General features: G+C 48.4%; 1 protein-coding gene across 4 annotated transcripts in view; it reads left to right on the top strand.

The window, feature by feature from the left end:
* The window catches only part of LOC141069240 (carboxyl-terminal PDZ ligand of neuronal nitric oxide synthase protein-like), a 78,033-nt gene that overhangs the window by 19,643 nt on the left and 36,658 nt on the right, over nt 1-21,732 (top strand). For 3 of the 4 annotated variants that reach the window (XM_073558709.1, XM_073558696.1, XM_073558715.1), the window contains exons 3-7: nt 12,811-12,903; nt 13,196-13,254; nt 14,929-15,037; nt 15,347-15,476; nt 15,817-15,923. In XM_073558709.1, the coding sequence (XP_073414810.1) occupies nt 12,811-12,903; nt 13,196-13,254; nt 14,929-15,037; nt 15,347-15,476; nt 15,817-15,923 (498 nt within the window). The remainder of the gene's footprint in view (nt 1-12,810; nt 12,904-13,195; nt 13,255-14,928; nt 15,038-15,346; nt 15,477-15,816; nt 15,924-21,732) is intronic. The other variant, XM_073558703.1, reaches the window with a different exon arrangement.

Below are 21,732 nucleotides of genomic sequence, written 5' to 3'. Positions count from 1 at the left end.
TCATAACTCTGGAACGCTTCCATGGATCCCGGTGATTCTGACATTGTTTTCTCGTGACATATTGTACTTCATGTTAGTGGTAAAATTGCATTCAAATAACTTGCGTTTATTTGTGAAAAAAACGGAAATTTGGCGAAAATTTTGAAAATTTCGCAATTTTCCAACTTTGAATTTTTATGCCCTTAAATCACAGCGATACGGCACACAAAAAACTTAATACATAACATTTCCCACATGTTTACTTTACATGAGCACAATTTTGGAACCAAAATTTTTTTTTTTTGTTAGGAAGTTATAAGGGTTAAAAATTGACCAGCGATTTCTCATTTTTGCAACACCATTTTATTTTTAGGGACCACTTCACATTTGAAGCCACTTTGAGGGGTCTATATGATAGAAAATACCCAAAAGTGACACCATTCTAAAAAATGCACCCCTTAAGGTGCTTAAAACCACATTCAAGAAGTTTATTAACCCTTTAGGTGCGTCACAGGAATTTTTTGAATATTAAAAAAAAAAATGAACATTTTAACCTTTTTTCACAAAAAAATACTTCAGGTTCAATTTTCTTTATTTTACCAAGGGTAACAGGAGAAATTGGACTGCAAAAGTTATTGTGCAATTTGTCCTGAGTACGCTGATACCTGATATGTGGGGGGGAACCACTGTTTCGGCGCATGGCAGACCTCCGTAGGGGAGGAGCGCCGTTTGACTTTTTCAATGCAAAATTGGCTGGAATTCAGATCGGACGCCATGCCGCGTTTGGAGAGCCCCTGATGTACCTAAACAGTGGAAACCCCCCAAGTGACCCCATTTTGGAAACTAGACCCCCCCCAAGGAACTTATCTAGATATGTGGTGAGCACTTTGAACCCCCCAGTGCTTCACTGAAGTTTATAACGTACAGCAGTACAATTAAAAAATCATATTTTTTCCACAAAAATGATCTTTTCACCCGCAATTCTTATTTTTCCAAAAGTAACAGGACCATAAAAGATATTGTGCAATTTATCCTGAGTACGCTGATACCCCACATGTGGGTGTAAACCACTATTTGGGCGCATGGCAGAGCTCGGAAGGGAAGCAGCGCCATTTGACGTTTTTGGCTGGAATTGAGATCGGACACCATGTCGCGTTAGGAAAGCCCCTGATGTACCAAAACAGTAGAAACCCCCCACAAATGACACCATTTTGGAAACTAGACCCCCCAAGGAACTTATCTAGATGTGTGGTGAGCACTTTGAACCCCCCAGTGCTTCACTGAAGTTTATAACGTCCGGGCGTGAAAATAAAAAAATCGTATTTTTTCCACAAACATCATCTTTTAGTCCCCATTTTTTTTATTTTCCCAAGGGTAACAGGAGAAATTGGACCCCAAAAGTTGTTGTCCAATTTGTCCTGAGTACGCTGACACCCCATATGTGGGAGAAAACTACTGTATGGACACACGTCAGGGCTCGGAAGGGAAGTAGTGACGTTTTGGAATGCAGACTTTGATGGAATGGTCTGTGGGTGTCATGTTGCCTTTGGAGAGCCCCTAATGTACCTAAACAGTGAAAACCCCCCACAAATGATCCCATTTTGGAAACTAGACCCCCCAAGGAACTTATCTAGATGTGTGGTGAGCACTTTGAACCCCCCAGTGCTTCACAGAAGTTTATAACGACCGGGCGTGAAAATAAAAATATCGTATTTTTTCAACAAACATCATCATTTAGTCCCCAATTTTTTTTATTTTCCCAAGGGTAACAGGAGAAATTGGACCCCAAAAGTTGTTGTCCAATTTGTCCTGAGTATGCTGATACCTCATATGTGGGAGAAAACTACTGTATGGGCACACGTCGGGGCTCGGAAGGGAAGTAGTGACGTTTTGGAATGCAGACTTTGATGGATTGGTCTGCGGGTGTCATGTGCGTTTGGAGAGCCCCTGATGTACCTAAACTATTGAAACTCCCCACAAGTGACCCCATTTTGGAAACTAGACCCCCCACGGAGCTTATCTAGATGTGTGGAGAGCACTTTGAACCCCCAAGTGCTTCACAGAAGTTTATAACGCCTGGGCGTGAAAATAAAAAAAAAACATTTTTTTCCGCAAAATTATATTTTTGCCCCCAATTTTTTATTTTCCTAAGGGTAACAGGAGAAATTGGACCCCAAAAGTTGTTTTGTAATTTGTCCTGAGTAGGCTGATACCCTACATGTGGGGGTAAAACACTGTTTGGGCGCATGGCAGAGCTTGGAAGGGAAGGAGCACCATTTGACTTTTTCAACGCAGAATTGGCTGGAACTGAGATCAGACGCCATGTTGCCTTTGGAGAGCACCTGATGTGCCCAAACAGTGGAAACCCCCCAATTATAACTCCAACCCTAACCTCAACACACCCCTAGCCCTAACCCTAGCCCTAACCCTACCCTAACCCTAACCCTAGTGGGAAAATGGAAATAAATATGTGATGTACCATGTCTGCAAGATATGTTTTCTGTTGCAATGTGCTAACAAATCCTCCATCCTAGGACATTGTAAACTCTCAGTAGTAGGAATTCCTTCCCCCCAGGTTTTATCAACCCTGCCACTTCCTCTGGAAGAGCAGGAATGTTAATTAGCTAGACCATCTTCCTCACCCCATTTGCCTTCTCTCCTCTTCAGAGCGGGAAAAACTTCTTTGTTTGAAACGAATAAAACTATGAGAGACTATACCATAAGAACCAAATACCCTAGAGATATGAAAATCATATTTTTGTAACCTGAGCGGTCCCAGCTTCGAGACCGCGTATGTTTCGAAGTTCTACCCTGTCCAGAACATGAGATAGGATTTGCGCCCAAATGGACGGTCATATCGCATAGATGTTTGATGTTTTCTTGATGGGCTCATTACGCTGGGAAACATGATACCACTGATGAGTCCATACCAGCTTCTCCCATAAAGTTATAGCTAATCTAAGTTTTGTAGCCAAAACATAACTTGGATAAGAGAGGTGGGATCAACCCAGAATGCACCTCTCTGTGATGTCACATAGGAAAGTCTATAAGGCATTTCCTGGGCAAACCAGCTCAGAACAGCTCAAGTCGTCGTGCTAGAAAGATCCAGATGAGCGGAGAAGTGCAGCTCCGCCTCCACCCACCTTAGCCGCATGGTCTGCCTAAGGAACAATATGGAACTGTGAGTGTAATCTCTTTGTTTTCTCCACTTTTATTTTATACCTGTACTGTACATATTTTATGTCTCAATTTTATAGCAACTTTTATCTGTAATCACTGTCCTCTTTCGGAAAATAAATGAAATTATTTAGATCTGTCTCCATGCTCTAAGAATCGAACTATACGCCTTTGATAGATAATCGCTACTAATTCAAGGGGTTTGCCACGGACCCTCTTAATTTAACACTGTGAATTAAGTAACCGTGACTGGTGGCAGCGCGTTGTGTACGGCTATTACGGCTTGCTGGCAGTCTAGAAGGGTCTTATATTGCTGAATAAGGGTCTGCAGCCACAGCATTGATAATTCCCTTACTGCAGAAGCCTAATTGCCGGTTCACAACAGGCAGCCCGTCCGGCGACCAATTATCCTAGGTGCAGTTCCCTGACTGACCTGAGGGTAAGGGGGGCGCCGGAGAGCTGTGAGTTCCAAAGTGGAACTGAGAAAGTGGGATATACATAAATCCCCGCAGTACTTGGAAGATTGATAGCAGTGGTGGGGCATCCAAATTAAACTCCCCCTGCGGCAAATTGTAGAGCGAGATTAGCTTGCTGGATATTTTTGGTCACATGGTGCCAGTGTTGGGATAACTAAGATAAGCCCCACTGCGCCTGTGATAGCCGTGTGCCGGCATTGTGTCACGCCCCTCCGTCCGCTGATACACCGGTGTCAGTGGTGGGATTGTGACATAGTGGTGACACAGGGTCCGCTGTCCGTCGCGTTTTGGTGGCAGCGGGACTCCCGTTAGTGTCGCCCGTAAGTGGACGAACGGCGGTGGGCTGTTCGTCACATATTGGTGGCAGCGCGGTGGGATAATCCTAGAGCATTAGTGATTTGGTTTGAGCAATCATTCCTCTCACTAAAAACCTGCACGGTTCCTGCGGGAATCCTGCATCATAGGTTTTGGAGAACAGACTCAGTGGTTACCAGTCCTGAGACATTAGTGTGTACTTGCAAGTATCCCCCTCCCGTTTCTTCGTTTTTCTTTTTCTATCTTTTATTTGGCAACCATGGCGGCAAAAGGAGAACCTTGGTACACCCGGCAGACAAAGGAAGTTCTTGCTGCGTTATGCACGTACCAAGGCCTTGACGCCACGAACAAAAACAGAGCTCAAATGATCGCGGCTCTAGTGCAGCTGGACAACGACCAGAATCCAGCGAGCGCAGAAGTTGGCCCAAGTTGCAATGGGGCTGCAGCAGAGGCTCCACTCCTGAGCGCTGGCCCCACATTCAACCAGAACGGGGTGGACCCCTATCTGCAAATGGCCTTGGACGAACTCCCCGCCGAAGACAGTGATGGGCGGGTGAGGCTGATCCAGCAAGCTCGAGAGAGAGCAGAGCAGCGAGCCGAGCGCCAGGCGGAGAGAGCTGAGCGCCAAGCTGAGGCTGAGAGAGCCGAGCGCCAGGCGCAGAGGGCCCATGAACTGGAGGTACTCCAGCGGGGTGGGAATGCCCTCACAGCCCGAAGCCGTGAGCCCAGCAGCGTCCAGACTCCTAAACCCCGGCCAGAGCATTTTCCCGTGATGGAAAAGGACGGGGACTTGGACACATTTCTGCGAGCCTTTGAGAAAGCCTGCAGACAGTACCAGCTGCCTAGAGACCAATGGGCAAGGTACTTGACCCCAGGGCTAAAGGGCAAAGCCCTGGAGGCATTTGCTTCTCTTCCGCCAGAAGCCGATGATGACTATGACGCCATAAAGCAGGCGCTGATCGCCAAATACCGGCTGACACCTGAGGTATACCGAAAGAAGTTCCGACACCTCCAACGTGGCCCACACGATAGCTACAGTGATGTGGTGCAAGGACTCAGGACCCACTTTGACCAGTGGATCCATGGACTGTCCGTTGAAACCTTTGAGCAGCTACGGGACCTGATGATCAAAGACCAGTTCCTGCATCTCTGCCCAGCTGAGGTCCGACAGTTCATCCTGGACCGCGAACCAACGAACGCGGACAAAGCGGCGCAGATCGCCGACAACCACGAGGCCAACCGGAAGCCCGAGACGCGGAGGCCAGTCGCCACCAGCTGGAAAGGGGGTAAGCCAGCAACCAACCCCAATGCCCCAGCTAGCCGTCCCTCCGGAGGCCCTGTCCCTGTTGCCAACAACAGGCCGGCTACTGACAGTCGCCTGTGTCACCACTGCCAGCGGCCTGGTCACTTCTTTTACACCTGTCCGAACAGGCCGAAGAACCCCCCAGCCAAGGCCCCCGGGCCCAATGCCTCTGTTCTTTTGGTGGGAGGTGTGGTTGGGAGGGCTGACGACAACGTTCAACCTGTTCAGGTGGGGGCCCGTCTTGCTACAGGCCTCAAGGACACCGGGGCTGAACGAACCCTCATCCGTCCTGGACTGGCGGCCCCTGAAGAGTTTGTTGAGGGGAAAACCCTGACTGTCACCGGGATTGGAGGCACCCGTTGTCCCTTGCCAGTGGCACGAGTTTTTCTTGACTGGGGTGCCGGGAGCGGGTTGAGGGAGGTGGGAGTGTCTGAAAATTTGCCCACTGATGTTTTATTGGGGACTGACTTGGGGAGGATGGTTGCATACTATGTCCCTGACACCCTTCCCCAAACTGATAATAAGGGTAACGTTAACCCTGATGATGTTGATGATGGGAAACTGAATGTGTTACCTGCTAATGCCTTGATGAGTAATGATGCAACTAACAACCATTCTTTCCCCAGGTACGATGCTGATGCTGATGTGAATGTACCAAAGCAAACTGATAACCATTCTTCTCCTAGGAAGGATGATGATGATGTTGATGTATCTGTGCCGACTGAACCCGTTAACCCTTTCTTTGAAGCGGTAGATGTGTCCACAGGTACCGAAGTGCTCAGCCCCGTCACTCTGCGGAGTGAGACGGCTGAGGAACCCCTGGCAGGAGTAAGCAACGGTGCTCAAGGAAATGGGGAGGTGCATGGGGACTATGAGGAAGGTAATGCCATGCAGCTGACCAGTGCCACCGAGGAAGGTAACTGGCCCATAAGTAGCACTGCTCCTGAAGTGTTGGGGGTGGATGGGGAGGTAGAGCCCAGGGCAGCACCAGCTGGTGGGTCTGAAGAAATCCCCAGGGAGACAGCATACATAGCAGCTGTCACACGCAGTCAGAGTGCCCAGATCGCAGGTAACGCACTGTCTTCTGGACCCTCTGCTGCTACAGGAGAGACTGAACCAGAGGTGAACCCAGAGCCGGTTCCAGAGGGTCCCAGTAAAGAGGGGACCCTGACGTCACTTCTGGCAGCCTCCAGCATGGAGTTCCAGGCTGCTCTGCACTCAGATGCCAGCCTGGAGAAATTGAGAGGTCTCGCCGAGACGCCCACCTCCAAGTCTGATAAGGAGAGGGTGTTCTGGGAACGAGGAAGGTTGTACCGGGAGACAGTACCCGGAGATCCTAAAAAGGAGTGGTTGAGGGAAAGACAGCTGGTCGTCCCCTATCAGTTCAGAACTGAGTTGTTGCGGATTGCCCATGAGATTCCACTCGCTGGACACTTGGGGATCAGCAAAACAAAGGCACGGCTGTCTCAACACTTCTATTGGCCCAAGATGGGGACAGATGTAACACACTACTGCCGCTCCTGTGCCACCTGTCAAAAAGTGGGTAAGGCGGGGCCTGCTCTTAAGGCTCCCCTTATTCCTTTGCCGGTGATAGAGGAGCCTTTCCAGAGAATCGCGGTGGACATTGTAGGACCGCTGTCCGTCCCCAGCAGCTCCGGAAAGCGATACATTCTCACCGTGGTAGACTACGCTACCCGGTACCCAGAGGCAGTAGCTCTGTCTTCAACCAGGGCAGATAAGGTGGCTGACGCACTGGTGACCATCTTTTCGAGAGTAGGATTTCCCAGGGAGATGCTTACCGATCAAGGGCCCCAATTCATGTCTCGCCTAATGGAGGCTCTCTGTGAGAAAATGCAGGTGACGCAGCTGGTATCGAGTCCGTATCACCCACAGACTAACGGTTTGTGTGAACGCTTCAACGGTACCCTCAAACAGATGCTCCGCATACTGGTTGAGACCCAAGGGCGCGACTGGGAGCGGTACCTCCCACACCTGCTGTTCGCTTACAGAGAAGTTCCGCAGGCTTCGACCGGGTTCTCCCCCTTCGAGCTCCTGTATGGCAGGCGAGTCCGGGGACCCCTTGGGTTGATAAGAGAATCCTGGGAAGATGAGCCAAACCCCACAGAAGTGTCCATCGTGGATTATGTCATGCGCTTCCGTGACAAGATGCAGACCTTGACGCAGTTGGTGCATGACAACATGACGCAGGCTCAGGCTGACCAGAAGCGCTGGTACGACCAGAACGCCCGGGAGCGGACCTACCAGGTGGGTCAAAAGGTGTGGGTGTTGGTCCCGGTACCAACGGATAAGCTTCAGGCAGCCTGGGAAGGCCCGTACGTCGTCCACCAACAGCTCAACCCGGTCACCTACGTGGTCACGCTTGACCATGCTCGGGGTAGGCGCAAGGCCTTTCACGTCAACATGCTGAAGGCGCACTACGAACGTGAAGCTTGCATCCTACCGGTCTGCAATCTGCCAGAGGATGGGGAGGAAGATTCCCTCCTGGACATGCTGGCCCAGGCCAAGGCCAATGGGTCCATTGAGGACATGGAGATAAGTGGTTCGCTCACCGTGTCCCAGCGGTTGCAGTTGATGGCCACCCTGGAACTCTTCCGGCCCGTGTTCACCAACCGTCCTGGGAGGACGGAGTTAGCGGTTCATGAGGTGGACACCGGGAATCATGCCCCATTACGGCGAACACCTTATCGGATCTCTGAAACGGTGCAACAAGTCATGCGCCAAGAGGTCGATGAGATGTTAAGGCTGGGAGTGATTCGACGGTCAAAAGGTGCGTGGGCTTCACCTGTAGTCCTCGTTCCTAAAAAGGATCGAACCACCCGGTTCTGCGTGGACTACAGGGGGCTCAACGCCATCACAACCTCTGATGCCCACCCGATGCCGCGCATCGAGGATCTGCTCGAGCGGTTGACAAACGCCAACTACATATCCATCATGGATTTGAGTCGGGGATACTGAGGCGCAGGAGAAATCCACCTTTATCACCCCCTTTGGACTGTACGAGTCCACGGTCATGCCCTTCGGCATGAAGAATGCCCCTGCCACTTTCCAGCGGATGGTCAACCACCTGCTTCGGGGACTGGAGGAGTACGCAGTGGCGTACTTAGACGATATTGCCGTCTTCAGTTCCACCTGGGAGGAACACCTTCAGCACCTCCAGGAGGTGCTCAAGCGTCTTCACCAGGCAGGCCTGACCATCAAGCCGGGGAAGTGCCAGATAGGCATGCGCGAGGTCCACTACCTGGGGCACCGGGTAGGCGGGGGTTCCATGAGTCCGGAGCCAGAAAAAGTGGACGCAATCGTGTCCTGGCCCACCCCCAGGACCAAGAAACAGGTGAAGTCCTTCTTGGGCACTGCAGGGTACTATAGGCGGTTCGTACAGGACTATAGCGCCCTTGCCAAACCCTTGACTGACCTCACCAAGCAGAGGCTACCCCAAACAGTCAACTGGACAGATGACTGTGAGGCGGCTTTCCAAGCTTTGAAAGCAGCCCTGTGCAACTCTCCAGTGTTGAGAGCAGTCGACAGCAGTCGCCCGTTTCTGGTACAGACCGACGCCAGCGAGTTTGGCCTCGGTGCTGTGCTTAGCCAGGTCGACTCGGGGGACCAAGAGCACCCCGTGTTGTACCTGAGCCGGAAACTTTTGCCGAGGGAAGTGGCATACTCGACCATCGAGAAGGAGTGTCTGGCCATGGTGTGGGCACTGCAGCGTTTGCAGCCCTACCTGTATGGGCGCGCCTTCACGGTGGTAACCGACCACAACCCACTGAGCTGGTTGCACACCGTGTCGGGAACCAATGGAAGATTGCTCCGCTGGAGCCTTGCCCTTCAACAGTACGATTTTACTGTAAAACACAGGAAGGGCAGTGAAAACGGCAATGCCGATGGGTTGTCCCGCCGGGGCGAACCCGCTGAGGTGCGCATGGCCGATTACCGAGAGGTAATGCCTCCTTAGCGCCCTCTTAAGGGGGGAGGTGTGATGTACCATGTCTGCAAGATATGTTTTCTGTTGCAATGTGCTAACAAATCCTCCATCCTAGGACATTGTAAACTCTCAGTAGTAGGAATTCCTTCCCCCCAGGTTTTATCAACCCTGCCACTTCCTCTGGAAGAGCAGGAATGTTAATTAGCTAGACCATCTTCCTCACACCATTTGCCTTCTCTCCTCTTCAGAGCGGGAAAAACTTCTTTGTTTGAAACGAATAAAACTATGAGAGACTATACCATAAGAACCAAATACCCTAGAGATATGAAAATCATATTTTTGTAACCTGAGCGGTCCCAGCTTCGAGACCGCGTATGTTTCGAAGTTCTACCCTGTCCAGAACATGAGATAGGATTTGCGCCCAAATGGACGGTCATATCGCATAGATGTTTGATGTTTTCTTGATGGGCTCATTACGCTGGGAAACATGATACCACTGATGAGTCCATACCAGCTTCTCCCATAAAGTTATAGCTAATCTAAGTTTTGTAGCCAAAACATAACTTGGATAAGAGAGGTGGGATCAACCCAGAATGCACCTCTCTGTGATGTCACATAGGAAAGTCTATAAGGCATTTCCTGGGCAAACCAGCTCAGAACAGCTCAAGTCGTCGTGCTAGAAAGATCCAGATGAGCGGAGAAGTGCAGCTCCGCCTCCACCCACCTTAGCCGCATGGTCTGCCTAAGGAACAATATGGAACTGTGAGTGTAATCTCTTTGTTTTCTCCACTTTTATTTTATACCTGTACTGTACATATTTTATGTCTCAATTTTATAGCAACTTTTATCTGTAATCACTGTCCTCTTTCGGAAAATAAATGAAATTATTTAGATCTGTCTCCATGCTCTAAGAATCGAACTATACGCCTTTGATAGATAATCGCTACTAATTCAAGGGGTTTGCCACGGACCCTCTTAATTTAACACTGTGAATTAAGTAACCGTGACTGGTGGCAGCGCGTTGTGTACGGCTATTACGGCTTGCTGGCAGTCTAGAAGGGTCTTATATTGCTGAATAAGGGTCTGCAGCCACAGCATTGATAATTCCCTTACTGCAGAAGCCTAATTGCCGGTTCACAACAGGCAGCCCGTCCGGCGACCAATTATCCTAGGTGCAGTTCCCTGACTGACCTGAGGGTAAGGGGGGCGCCGGAGAGCTGTGAGTTCCAAAGTGGAACTGAGAAAGTGGGATATACATAAATCCCCGCAGTACTTGGAAGATTGATAGCAGTGGTGGGGCATCCAAATTAAACTCCCCCTGCGGCAAATTGTAGAGCGAGATTAGCTTGCTGGATATTTTTGGTCACATGGTGCCAGTGTTGGGATAACTAAGATAAGCCCCACTGCGCCTGTGATAGCCGTGTGCCGGCATTGTGTCACGCCCCTCCGTCCGCTGATACACCCGTGTCAGTGGTGGGACTGTGACATAGTGGTGACACAGGGTCCGCTGTCCGTCGCGTTTTGGTGGCAGCGGGACTCCCGTTAGTGTCGCCCGTAAGTGGACGAACGGCGGTGGGCTGTTCGTCACAAATACATTTTCTTTTAGTTTTATTATTTTTCCCTAACTAAGGGGGTGATAACGGGGGGTTTGATTTACTATTTATAGCGGTTTTTATGTTTGGCGGCTGTCACACGCTAAAAGACGCTTTTTATTGTAAAAGTAGTTTTTGCATCACCACATATTGTGAGCTATAATTTTTCCGTATTTTGACCCACCGAGTCATGTGAGGTCTTATTTTTTGCGGGACGAGTTGACGTTTTTATTGGTACCATTTTCGGGCACGTGACATTTTTTGATCGCTTTTTATTCCGATTTTTGGGACGCAGAATGAACAAAAACCAGCATTTCATGAATTTCTTTTGGGGGGGTGCGTTTACACCGTTCCGCGTGCGGTAAAATTGATAAAGCGGTTTTATTCTTCGGGTCAGTACGGTTACAGCGATACCTCATTTAGGTCGTTTTTTTATGTTTTGTCGGTTTTTTGCAATGAAAACAATTTTATATAAAAAATAATTATTTTTGTATCGCTTTATTCTGCGAGCTATAACTTTTTTATTTTTTTGCGGATGACGCTGTATGGCGGCTCGTTTTTTGCGGGACAAGATGACATTTTTCAGCGGTACCATGGATATTTATGTGTCTTTTTGATCGCGCGTTATTGCACTTTTTGTTCGGTGGTATGATAATAAATCATTATTTTTTGCTTCGTTTTTTATTTTTTAAGGGGTTCGCTAAAGGGGTTAACTAATGGGACAGTTTTATAGGGCAGGTCATTACGGACGCGGCGATACCAAATATGTGTACTTTTATTGTTTTTGTTTTCTTTTATTTTGAAAAAATGGATTTATTGGGGAATATTTTTTTTTTTTTTTTTTTACTAATTTATTCAGCGATTTTTTTTTTTTTTTTTTTTTTTTTTTTTTTTTTTTTTTTTACTTTATTACCTTGTCCCAGGTGGGACATCACTGTCCTGTGACAGATCGCTGATCTGTCACATCACAGATCACTGTGACAGATCAGCGATCTGTCACAGGCACTGCTGCAGACTTCCTCATGCCTGCGCTTTGCAGGCACTGAGGAAGCCAGCTTCCTCAGGCCCCCGAAGGCCCCCGTCGCCATCTTGGATTCGGGGGCCTGGAGGAAAGGAGCCCCCCGCAGCAGCGCTGCACATTGTGCTGCTGTGGGGGGCTCAGGGAAGCACGGAGGGAGCCCCCTCCCTGCCGATGCTTCCCTTTAACCCCCGGTACACCGCGATCGCGTTTGATCGCGGTGTGCAAGGGGTTAACGTGTCGGGGGCGGTCCGTGACCGCCCCTGACACATTGTGCCGGGTGTCAGCTATGATAATTAGCTGACACCCGGCCGCGATCAGCGACGCTCACCACGTGGGCGCCGCTGATCATGGTGACGTAATATTCCGTCCATGGTAATTAGGTCCATGGTCACATGGACGGAATATTACGTCAATTGTAGGTAAGGGGTTAATGTCTTTTGGAATTGCTCAATAAAACATACAAACTTTTATGCATCTTTGGCTATCACTCCCATGTTATAGGTTTTCTTGAATCACCAGAGCCCTTTACAATGGTCTATTAAAATCTCTTTTGTTCTTCTGGGCAGTTGTCGGACGTTTTCTTTATAGTACGCAACTCCCTTCACTGCATTAAATGCTTAACTGGTCTTGTACCTTCGGCACTGCCTCTTCCTGATGGTCGAGGGTCTCCATGTATATCACAGCTTCATTCTATTTGTGCAGTGTCTTTGCTGCAGTATGTGATCTGTGTAGTCCTCCCGGGGGGGTGGGGGGTGTGCATGCACTGCACTTTACCATTCCTCCTGTGTGCATGCCCTGCACTGTGCCATTCTTCCCGGGGGGAGGGCATATACACTGCACTGTACCATTCATCCCAGGTGTATGTAATATATGGACACTAAACCCTGCCCCTTCCTTTTCACTGTTGAGCACTGCTGCACAGCTGGGCTTTGGTGTGTACACCTTGAATAATGTGAATGTTTGTTGTGTTTTTTTTTTTTTTTTTTTTTTTTCTTATCCTCCAGTTTGAATTTAAAGCCAAGAACATTAAGAAGAAAAAGATCAACATCATAGTGTCTGTGGATGGAGTGAAGGTCACAGTGAGGAAGAAGATAAAGGTGTAGTGAGATGTTGGGGGTTGTAGTTCAGTAACTCTAGAGCTAATGCTACAAATCAATTAGTAAAACCACATGGAAACTGCCTTATTAAAGCTTCAGTTATTACAAGGCGTGGGCTAGAAGATACAAGGTGGCGCATGCCTGCCTGAAAGAGGCACACGAGGCGGCGGGCGCGTGTCTGAGGGATATATGAGGTGCCACCTGCATATCTTGGGGGAGTGCAAGGTGGTTTGAGTCGTGGGAGGTTGTAGGACATCTCGTTATTCAACACTCTGCTGCTTTTATGTTGTAGAAGAAACAGTGGATGTGGGATGAAGCTTCGGTGCTGGTGATGCACGACCCAGTGTACAGGTGAGAACAGTGGCTGCGTCTCCCCCAATCAAACATGTAGTGTACCCCAGCTCATGTGTAGTATGTTACTGGTTTTAGCATGTATTATTTTTTTTTTTTGTGTTCTGTTCACTGAGGAATATTACTACATACAGAAAGATGCGCTGTGCTAACAGCCGCTACGATGCACTGACTGCCTCTAGACAGTTGAGGTTCCTGTGGTTCCCTGTCATCTGTATCTCCCAGCCCCACCGGCTTGTGGTCTCATGATATCGTTGAAAGGAAAGACAGACAATTGCTCTTTATCTTCGCGGCTTCATAACAAACATTGTGATCCCCATTACTGAAGAATAAAATACTTCAAAGTTTACAGACAATCCCTGTGAATCATACAAATACAGGAAAGGTTCTGTCTGACAGCGCAGGACAGATGGAGCGTCCAAAAAATGCTGCTACGATGACTGTGTGAAGTGAGAACTTCCATGGAAAATGAAACTTGATACTACAGCACATGTAGGGTTTGTAAGAAGCCCTGATGATCAGGACTACTGTACCTTCCATACTAGATTAGGGTTGACATTACTGAGAATGCAAGCAAATAATAAAAAGAAGCAGCATCCAATCCGGGTGAAAAAACAAAAATTTATTCTGCCATTGAAAAAATATACAACGTTTCGACCACAATGTGGTCTTTTTCAAGGAAGCGTGCATCCCCTAATTGATCCTGAATGTGCTGTCGGCTGTTTCTTCATTTTATTCCTGAGAATGCCTCCTATCCATCACTAGAGATCAGTGGTGACCTCACTGAGAATGCCGCTTATCCATCACTGGAGGTCAGCGATGACATCACTGAGAATACCGCCTAGCCATCACTAGAGATCAGCAGTGACGTCACTGAGAATGCCGCCTATCCATCACTAGAGATCAGCGGTGACATCACTGAGAATGCCTCCTATCCATCACTAGAGATCAGTGGTGACATCACTGAGAATACCGCCTATCCATCACTAGAGATCAGCGGTGACATCACTGAAAATGCCACCTATCCATCACTAGAGATCAGTGGTGACATCACTGAGAATACCGCCTATCCATCACTAGAGATCAGCGGTGACATCACTGAGAATGCCACCTATCCATCACTAGAGATCAGATGTGACATAACTGAGAATGCCACCTATCCATCACTAGAGATCAGAGGTGACATAACTGAGAATGCCGCCTATCCATCACTAGAGATCAGAGGTGACATCACCTGAGAATGCCACCTATCCTTTACTTGAGATCAGAGGTGACTTTTCCTTACGTTCTGCTACTTTCCTATACACTTGCCATTAGGATTTTCTGGACCGACCTGTGGGTTTTCATCCTTCAATGTCGAGTGCTGCTGTTGGAACATAATTTGCCAGTTCATGGTTTCAACTTCTGGAGGTTCCGCTTTGACAGCAAGCACAGATGTTGAGAGCTTTTTGAATGTGTTCATTATGTGGATGACTGGAGTAAGTGTTGCTCCCAGATTCCTTGACAGGATCTCAGTCTCTGCCAGAAAACTTACAGAAGCCTGAAATGAAGCATTGCGCGAGTTCCTGCCGCTGGGCTGGAGTGTGAGTGAGGGCTTCATTTCCATGTAGTCTTCCAGGACACTGCTGAATATTCATTGCACAGGTTGAAATGTCTCTCATCCTCCTCCTCCAGAATATTTTACGTGTCGCATGACTCCCAGGACCTGAAGATTTTCAGCTACATCTCACGGGACGGTGCCAGCAACTCCTTCAGGTGCAATGTATTCAAGTCCAAGAAGAAGGTGAGTATAGCCACGCTGGGTGCAGCATGTGGGGGGCTCATCAATTGGAGGAGTCCTAGCAGTGAGCGTGTATTTCATGGCCACGTGTCCTGTGTTATGGAGCTGCTGCAGGAGATAATGTAGATGGTCAGACCAAGCATGTAGTCTAGGGCTGCCAGGCCATTATGTTTAGGCCACCATGGTTGAGGTGCAGAATCCATTGCCTCATCTTTCTCTCAAGCACGACTGTCCAGGGAGCTGTTCTTGCCCTGGAACAGCCGCTGCTTCTCTGCAGTGCTGGATATGTACAGTTCTGTTTCTTGTCCCCAGAGCCAGGCCATGCGGATTGTGCGGACCATTGGACAAGCATTTGAAGTGTGCCACAAAATGAGTCTGCAGCTTGCCCACAAGGATACAGATGGAGCCAGCAACAAGTCCCAGGACAAGCACGATATGGAAGGTAGATGGGGGTAGGGACTGGACTGGGCTCAACCCTGGCAATCTGCAGCACCATTTGTACCATGCCCCTCATTCATTAATGAATGTGCAGATCCTCTGTGCGCTCTTTCTGTGTACATGTAATGACTTGTCATGTACATATTGCCAGCAACCGAGTTGTTAATCGCTGGTGTTTGATCCTGATGGTGCAGATACTCCAGCCCATCAGCCTTCAACATTCTCGGAAGATATTCCGAGTAGATGCAAATGTCATGTAAATGCGGCTCCTTGTACACCAGCGTTCCGTGTTCCCCACAGTCCTGTTTCACCCATTATTTCTTTTTTTTTTTTTTTTTAATTAGGGCAGCAACTGATAAGAGCTGAAAATCCTGTAGGGATTAATAGTCACACCTTTTCTACCACAGACCTGGGTCCTGAGACATCTGCACTAAAGGAGCAAAGTGGCCGGGTATGAAGGGGCGAGAACACGGCAGCAACTGTACAGCTGTATCTAAGGGTGGCTGTGAGTGTATAAAATATATAGTGTGTGTGTATAGAATATACTGTATATACTTGTGTATAAGCCGACCCGAGCATAAGCCGAGGCATCTAATTTTGCCACGTAAAACTGGGTAAGCTTATTGACTCGTATAAGCCTGGTATGCATTGTCCCCTCATCCCTGTCTTGCTATGTGTGGCTCCCCCTGTTGTATGCATGGCTCGGCTCCCCCCCCATCTCATCCTTGTATGCATGGCTCGGCTCCTCCTCCGTCGTCCAACGCACCGTCACTGCACATCCCTGCATCTCCGTTGGCGCTGCAGCTGTTCTTGTGCTCAGCGGTTACGTGGTACCGCTCATTAAGGTAATGAATATGCGCTCCTCCTGTGGGAGTCGAGAGGTGTGCATATTCATTACCTTAATGAGCGGTACCACATGACCGCTCAGCATAGGGGAAGAGCTGCTGCATCGGGACAACGGCGATGCAAGGATATTCAGCGATGGCGCGAGGAGGGGGTGAGTATGATGTCACAGCCGTTGGCTGCTCCCCTCCCTCTTCCCGACTAGCTTTTTGGACAATGGAAAATGACTCGTGTATAACACGAGGGGGGCGTTTTTTCAGCACGAAAAAAGTGCTGAAAATCTCGGCTTATACACGAGTATATACGGAATATTATGCTTGCTTATAAGTATGTAATGTGTGTATATTTATACACTACCGTTCAAAAGTTTAGGGTCACTTAGAAATGTCCTTATTTTTGAAAACAAGTCACAGTATTTTCCAATGAAGCTAACATTAAATGATTCAGAAATACACTCTATACATTGTTAATGTGGTAAATGACTATTCTAGCTGCAAACGTCTGGTTTTTAATGCAATATCTTCATAGGTGTATAGAGGCCCATTTCCAACAACCATCACTCCAGTGTTCTTATGGAATTTGGTGTTTGCTAACTGTGTAAGAAGGCTAATGGATGGTTAGAAAACCCTTGTGCAAGTATGTTAGCACAGCTGAAAACAGTTCAGCTGATTTAGAGAAGCTATAAACCTGACCTTCTTTTAAGCTAGTTGAGAATCTAGAGCATTAAATTTGTTGGTTCCATTAAACTCTCAAAATGGCCAGAAAAAAAACTTTCATGTGAAACTCGACAGTCTATTCTTGTTCTTAGAAATGAAGGCTATTCCATGCGAAAAATTGCCAAGAAACTGAAGATTTCCTACAACGGTGTGTACTACTCCCTTCAGAGGAGAGCACAAACAGGGTAGAAAGAGAAGTGGAAGGCCCCACTGCACAGCTGAGCAATAAGACAAGTACATTAGAGTGTGTAGTTTGAGACATTGACGCCTCACAGGTCCTCAGTTCATGAAATAGTACACGCAAAATGCCAGTGTCAGTGTCTATAGTGAAGAGGTGACTCCGGGATGCTGGCCTTCAGGGCAGAATGGCAAAGAAAAAGCCATATCTAAAGGTAGTGTCACACTTAGCGATGTACCAGCGATCCCGACCAGCGATATGACGCGGTCAGGATCGCTGGTACATCGCTAAGTGGTCGCTATTGAGCTGCCACACAGGCAGATCTCACCAGCGACATCGCTGGGGACGGGGGTCGCTACTTACCTGTCACACTAGGCGATCCTGCGTCTTCCCGCCCCGGCTCCACGCTTGTCGCTCGTCTCTCCACAGGAAGCGCCGCAGGAAGCTGACGACGAGAAACAGTCCTGGACGTTCTCGCGCGATCAGCGATAACCAGCGGGGGGGAGCGGTCGGAGGTAAGTATCAGACACAGCGATATCGCTATAACGTCACAAGTTATAGCGATATTGCTTAGTGTGATAGGCCCTTTAGACTGGCTAATAAAAGGAAAAGATTAATATGGGCAAAAGATCAGACATTGGACAGAGAAAGATTGGAAAAAGGTGTTATTGACAGACGAATCCAAGTTTGAGGTGTTTGGATCACATAGAAGAACATTTGTGAGATGCAGAACAACTGAAAAGATGCTGGAAGAGTGCCTGACTCAATCTGTCAAGCATGGTGGAGGTAATGTGATGGGCTGGGGTTGCTTTGGTGCTGGTAAAGTGGGAGATTTGTTCAAGGTAAAAGGGATTTTGAATAAGGAAGGCTATCACTCCATTTTGCAATGTCATACCTGTGGAAAGCGCTTGATTGGAGCCAGTTTCATCCTACAACAGGACAATGACCCAAAGCACACCTCCAAATTATGCAAGAACTGTTTAGGGAAGAAGCAGGCAGCTGGTATTCTATCTGTAATGGAGAGGCCAGCGCAGTCACCAGATCTCAACCCCATTGAGCTGTTGTGGGAGCAGCTTGACCGTATGGTACGCAAAAAGTGCCCATCAAGCCAAACCAACTTGTGGGAGGGGCTTCTGGAAGCATGGGGTGAAATTTCTCCAGATTACCTCAGCAAATTAACTGCTAGAATGCCAAAGGTCTGCAATGCTGAAATTGCTGCAAAGGGATCATTCTTTGACGAAAGCAAAGTTTGAAGGAGAAAATTATTTCAAGTAAAAAAATGAACCTTGTTAATGTCTGGACTAGATTTTGAATTCATTTGGCAACTCATTTGATTAATAAAAGTATGCATTTTCATGGAAAACAAAATTGTCTGGGTAACCACAAACTTTTGAACTGTAGTTTGTGTGTGTGTGTGTGTGTGTGTGTGTGTGTGTGTGTAATATATATACATACATACATACATACAGTGCCTACAAGTAGTATTCAACCCCCTGCAGATTTAGCAGGTTTGATAAGATGCAAATAAGTTAGAGCCTTCAAACTTCACACAAGAGCAGGATTTATTAACAGATGCATAAATCTTACAAACCAAAAAGTTATGTTGCTCAGTTAAATTTTAATAAATTTTAAACATAAAAGTGTGGGTCAATTATTATTCAACCCCTAGGTTTAGTATTTTGTGGAATAACCCTTGTTTTTCCATTCTACATGACGGCACCACGAGAGAGGGGATCCGCCCAGCGAGGACAGGAAACCTTCAAGATAAAAGGGGCGGCTCCTCTCTCCGCATCAGTTGGTTTCCTGTCCTCGATGGGAAACCCTCAAGATGAAAACCTCTTGATGATTGGAAGAAAGAAGAGGATGCCTGGGCCTGGGTCGGGTGATCAAATAGCAGGCACCGGTCTGCTACACCTGATACCAGGTACCGGTAGTCGCCTCGGGGGTCATATATTCCTATGTCCCCCTGAGCGAGTGCATGGCCACAGCCCATGGGGCAGATGCCCGGGTGAAGCTGGATACCTTGGAGACCACAGGCGGTGTACCCTCCAAGATGTAAATGTACCCCGTAAAACGTCCACGGAGGCCACTTTCCGTGTTCCCTCCCTGTCGACGTATGGTGGCCATGCAGCCCATGTGACACATCGGTGCCTGGGCGAAGATATTGCTCCTCGGGGGTGCCACATTGGTGTACCCGCCCTGTTGAGACCAGACGCCAGTCCCCTCAGAATTCGGCTCTGGAAGGTTTACCTGGTGTATACGTTGGTGGTATAGTGGATCGTCCATCCTTTCTCCTCAGGTAAGAGGGAGAGCGCAGGTGACCGGTATGGGGCCCAGGTGCTCACCGGAAAACCCGGGTTCGCGCCGCTGAGCACACCAGGGCGGCAAGGACACGCGCATTGGAGCGCGCATGGCGGGGCCTTGCTGGGAGGAAGCCGACGCTAAACCGGAAGTGGTAAGCGGCGACCCGGAAGTAGAGGTGGCGCGCACAGCAGAGACACAGGAGGGTGTGCGCAGTCACTAGGGGGTGCGCGGACACAGGTAGTGGCGCGCGCGCGCACAGAGGGCGCAAGCGGGGTCCGGGGTCCAGGCGGTCCAATTTAAAAAAAAAAAAAAAAAAGACTGCTCTCATTAGGTGGCTCCTGCTAAGCAGCTTAAAGCTGGGGGCTGCTATTTAAACCGGTAGTGGCTGGCGTCACTACACCATTACATGGTCGGGTGTGACTGCTCTCAGCACAGGATAGCAGCAGACATATACGGCAGGATGGAGAGCCTCTCGCCAGAGCATATACAACCACGCCAGGAAGCGAAGGAAAGGCGGTCACGCTCACACGAAAAGAGCCAGACACGCCGCAGCAGCAGTGGAAGCCGCTCGGGCAGCGCACGGGCGGATCGTCAACGCAAGAAGGAGGGGTCCCTAGTCTCTTTAGGAGACAGTGAGAAGACCAGTCAGCCTCCAGATCCGGTACCCGTTTTGTGAAAGCGTCCGAGTGGTGAGTGAACTACGAGAAAGTCCAGTACTCTAATGTCTGTTCTCTTTCTCTTGTCTCCTCTCTTCCCTCTCCTCCCTCTCTTACATACATTGGCGGGGTGGAGTATAGAAAGTCCCTAAGAAAAGTAGGGGAAAATCTAAGAATAAAGAATGTGCTTTATGCAAAAGTCCCGTAGGAACAGCCTGGAATAAAAAGTTATGCCAGGAGTGTATTAACAAAACAATAGCGGAGGAGACTCCCTCATTCTTGGATAGTCTGAGGTCCCTAATTCAAACAGAGGTTTGTAAGTCAGTAAGTGCATTACAATCTGCGGATGCAGATAGGAAATCTAGGGATAGATCCAGCCCCTCAGGGGTCTCTCAAGAAGACTATACAGGATCAGAGGAGGACTCGGATAAAACGCACTATTCAAATAGTAGCTCAGATGGGGAAGATACGTTCCCAGTAGAATCTACGGATGAACTTATTAAAAAATCAGATCTACCATGGGGCTGGTAGAGGAGCGAGCAAAAAAGACAGCCCAAGAACTCATGTTCAGTGGACTACAAAAGAAAAAGCGTAAGACCTTCCCTATTAATGAGCAACTAGAAGGGCTCCTAAAACGCGAATGGGAAAAACCAGAGAAAAAGTCCCAGATATCTAATTCTCTGAAGAGGAGGTATCCCTTTGAGGAAGAGGCATCCTCATCCTGGGATAGGGCTCCCAAAATCGATGTAGCGATATCAAAAGTCGCCAGGAAAACCTCCCTACCCTTTGAGGATCTGGGGTTTCTGAAAGAACCGCTGGACCGGAAGACGGACAATTGCCTTAAGACAGCCTGGGAAACCTCGGCTGGGGCACTAAGACCGGCTATCTCAGCTACGTGTGTGGCTAGGTCTCTAAAGATATGGGTAGACAACTTGGAGGATCAACTAGAACATGGAGTTCCCAGAGAGTCAATTCTGGAAGCATTACCGGCTATTAGAGCGGCAGCAGACTTTCTCGCAGAGGCTTCTGCAGACTCAGCCAGACTAGCAGCAAAGTCAGCAGCCTTAACCAATGTAGGACAGCGCGCAGTATGGCTAAAATGCTGGCCGGGGGACACTCAGGCAAAGATGAAACTGTGCTCTCTGCCACGTGAGGGAAATTTCTTGTTCGGACCAGCATTGGATGACGTGTTGGAAAAAGCGGGTGATACAAAGAAAAATTTTCCAAAACAACCATTTCAAGCGTTTCGGCGCTCCTTTCAGAGGGGCCGAAAATTCAGAAAGCAACAATTCAGAGATCGAGACAAAAACAATTCTGACAGGCGATACAGAGGAGGGAGAGGCTTCTATTTCGGCAAGCCCTCCAGGGAAGCCAAAAAACCCTCCCAGTGACGGTCCTTCTCAGGTGGGGGGAAGGCTCTCTCACTTCCTCCCAGCCTGGGAGAGAATCTCATCCAGCACCTGGATCCGACAGATAGTAGGGTCAGGTCTGGAATTAAAGTTCCACCATTGGCCACCACAAAAATTCATTCAGACTCCAGTGCAATCTTCTCAAGAAAGACAA

The sequence above is a fragment of the Dendrobates tinctorius genome, unplaced genomic scaffold (assembly GCF_039654945.1).
Source record: "Dendrobates tinctorius isolate UK_male_01 unplaced genomic scaffold, ASM3965494v1 ptg000013l, whole genome shotgun sequence".
In the NCBI taxonomy this organism is placed as follows: domain Eukaryota; kingdom Metazoa; phylum Chordata; class Amphibia; order Anura; family Dendrobatidae; genus Dendrobates; species Dendrobates tinctorius.
The sequence above is the reverse complement of the archived record's forward strand: the minus strand, read 5'-3'. Positions and strand labels throughout refer to the sequence as shown.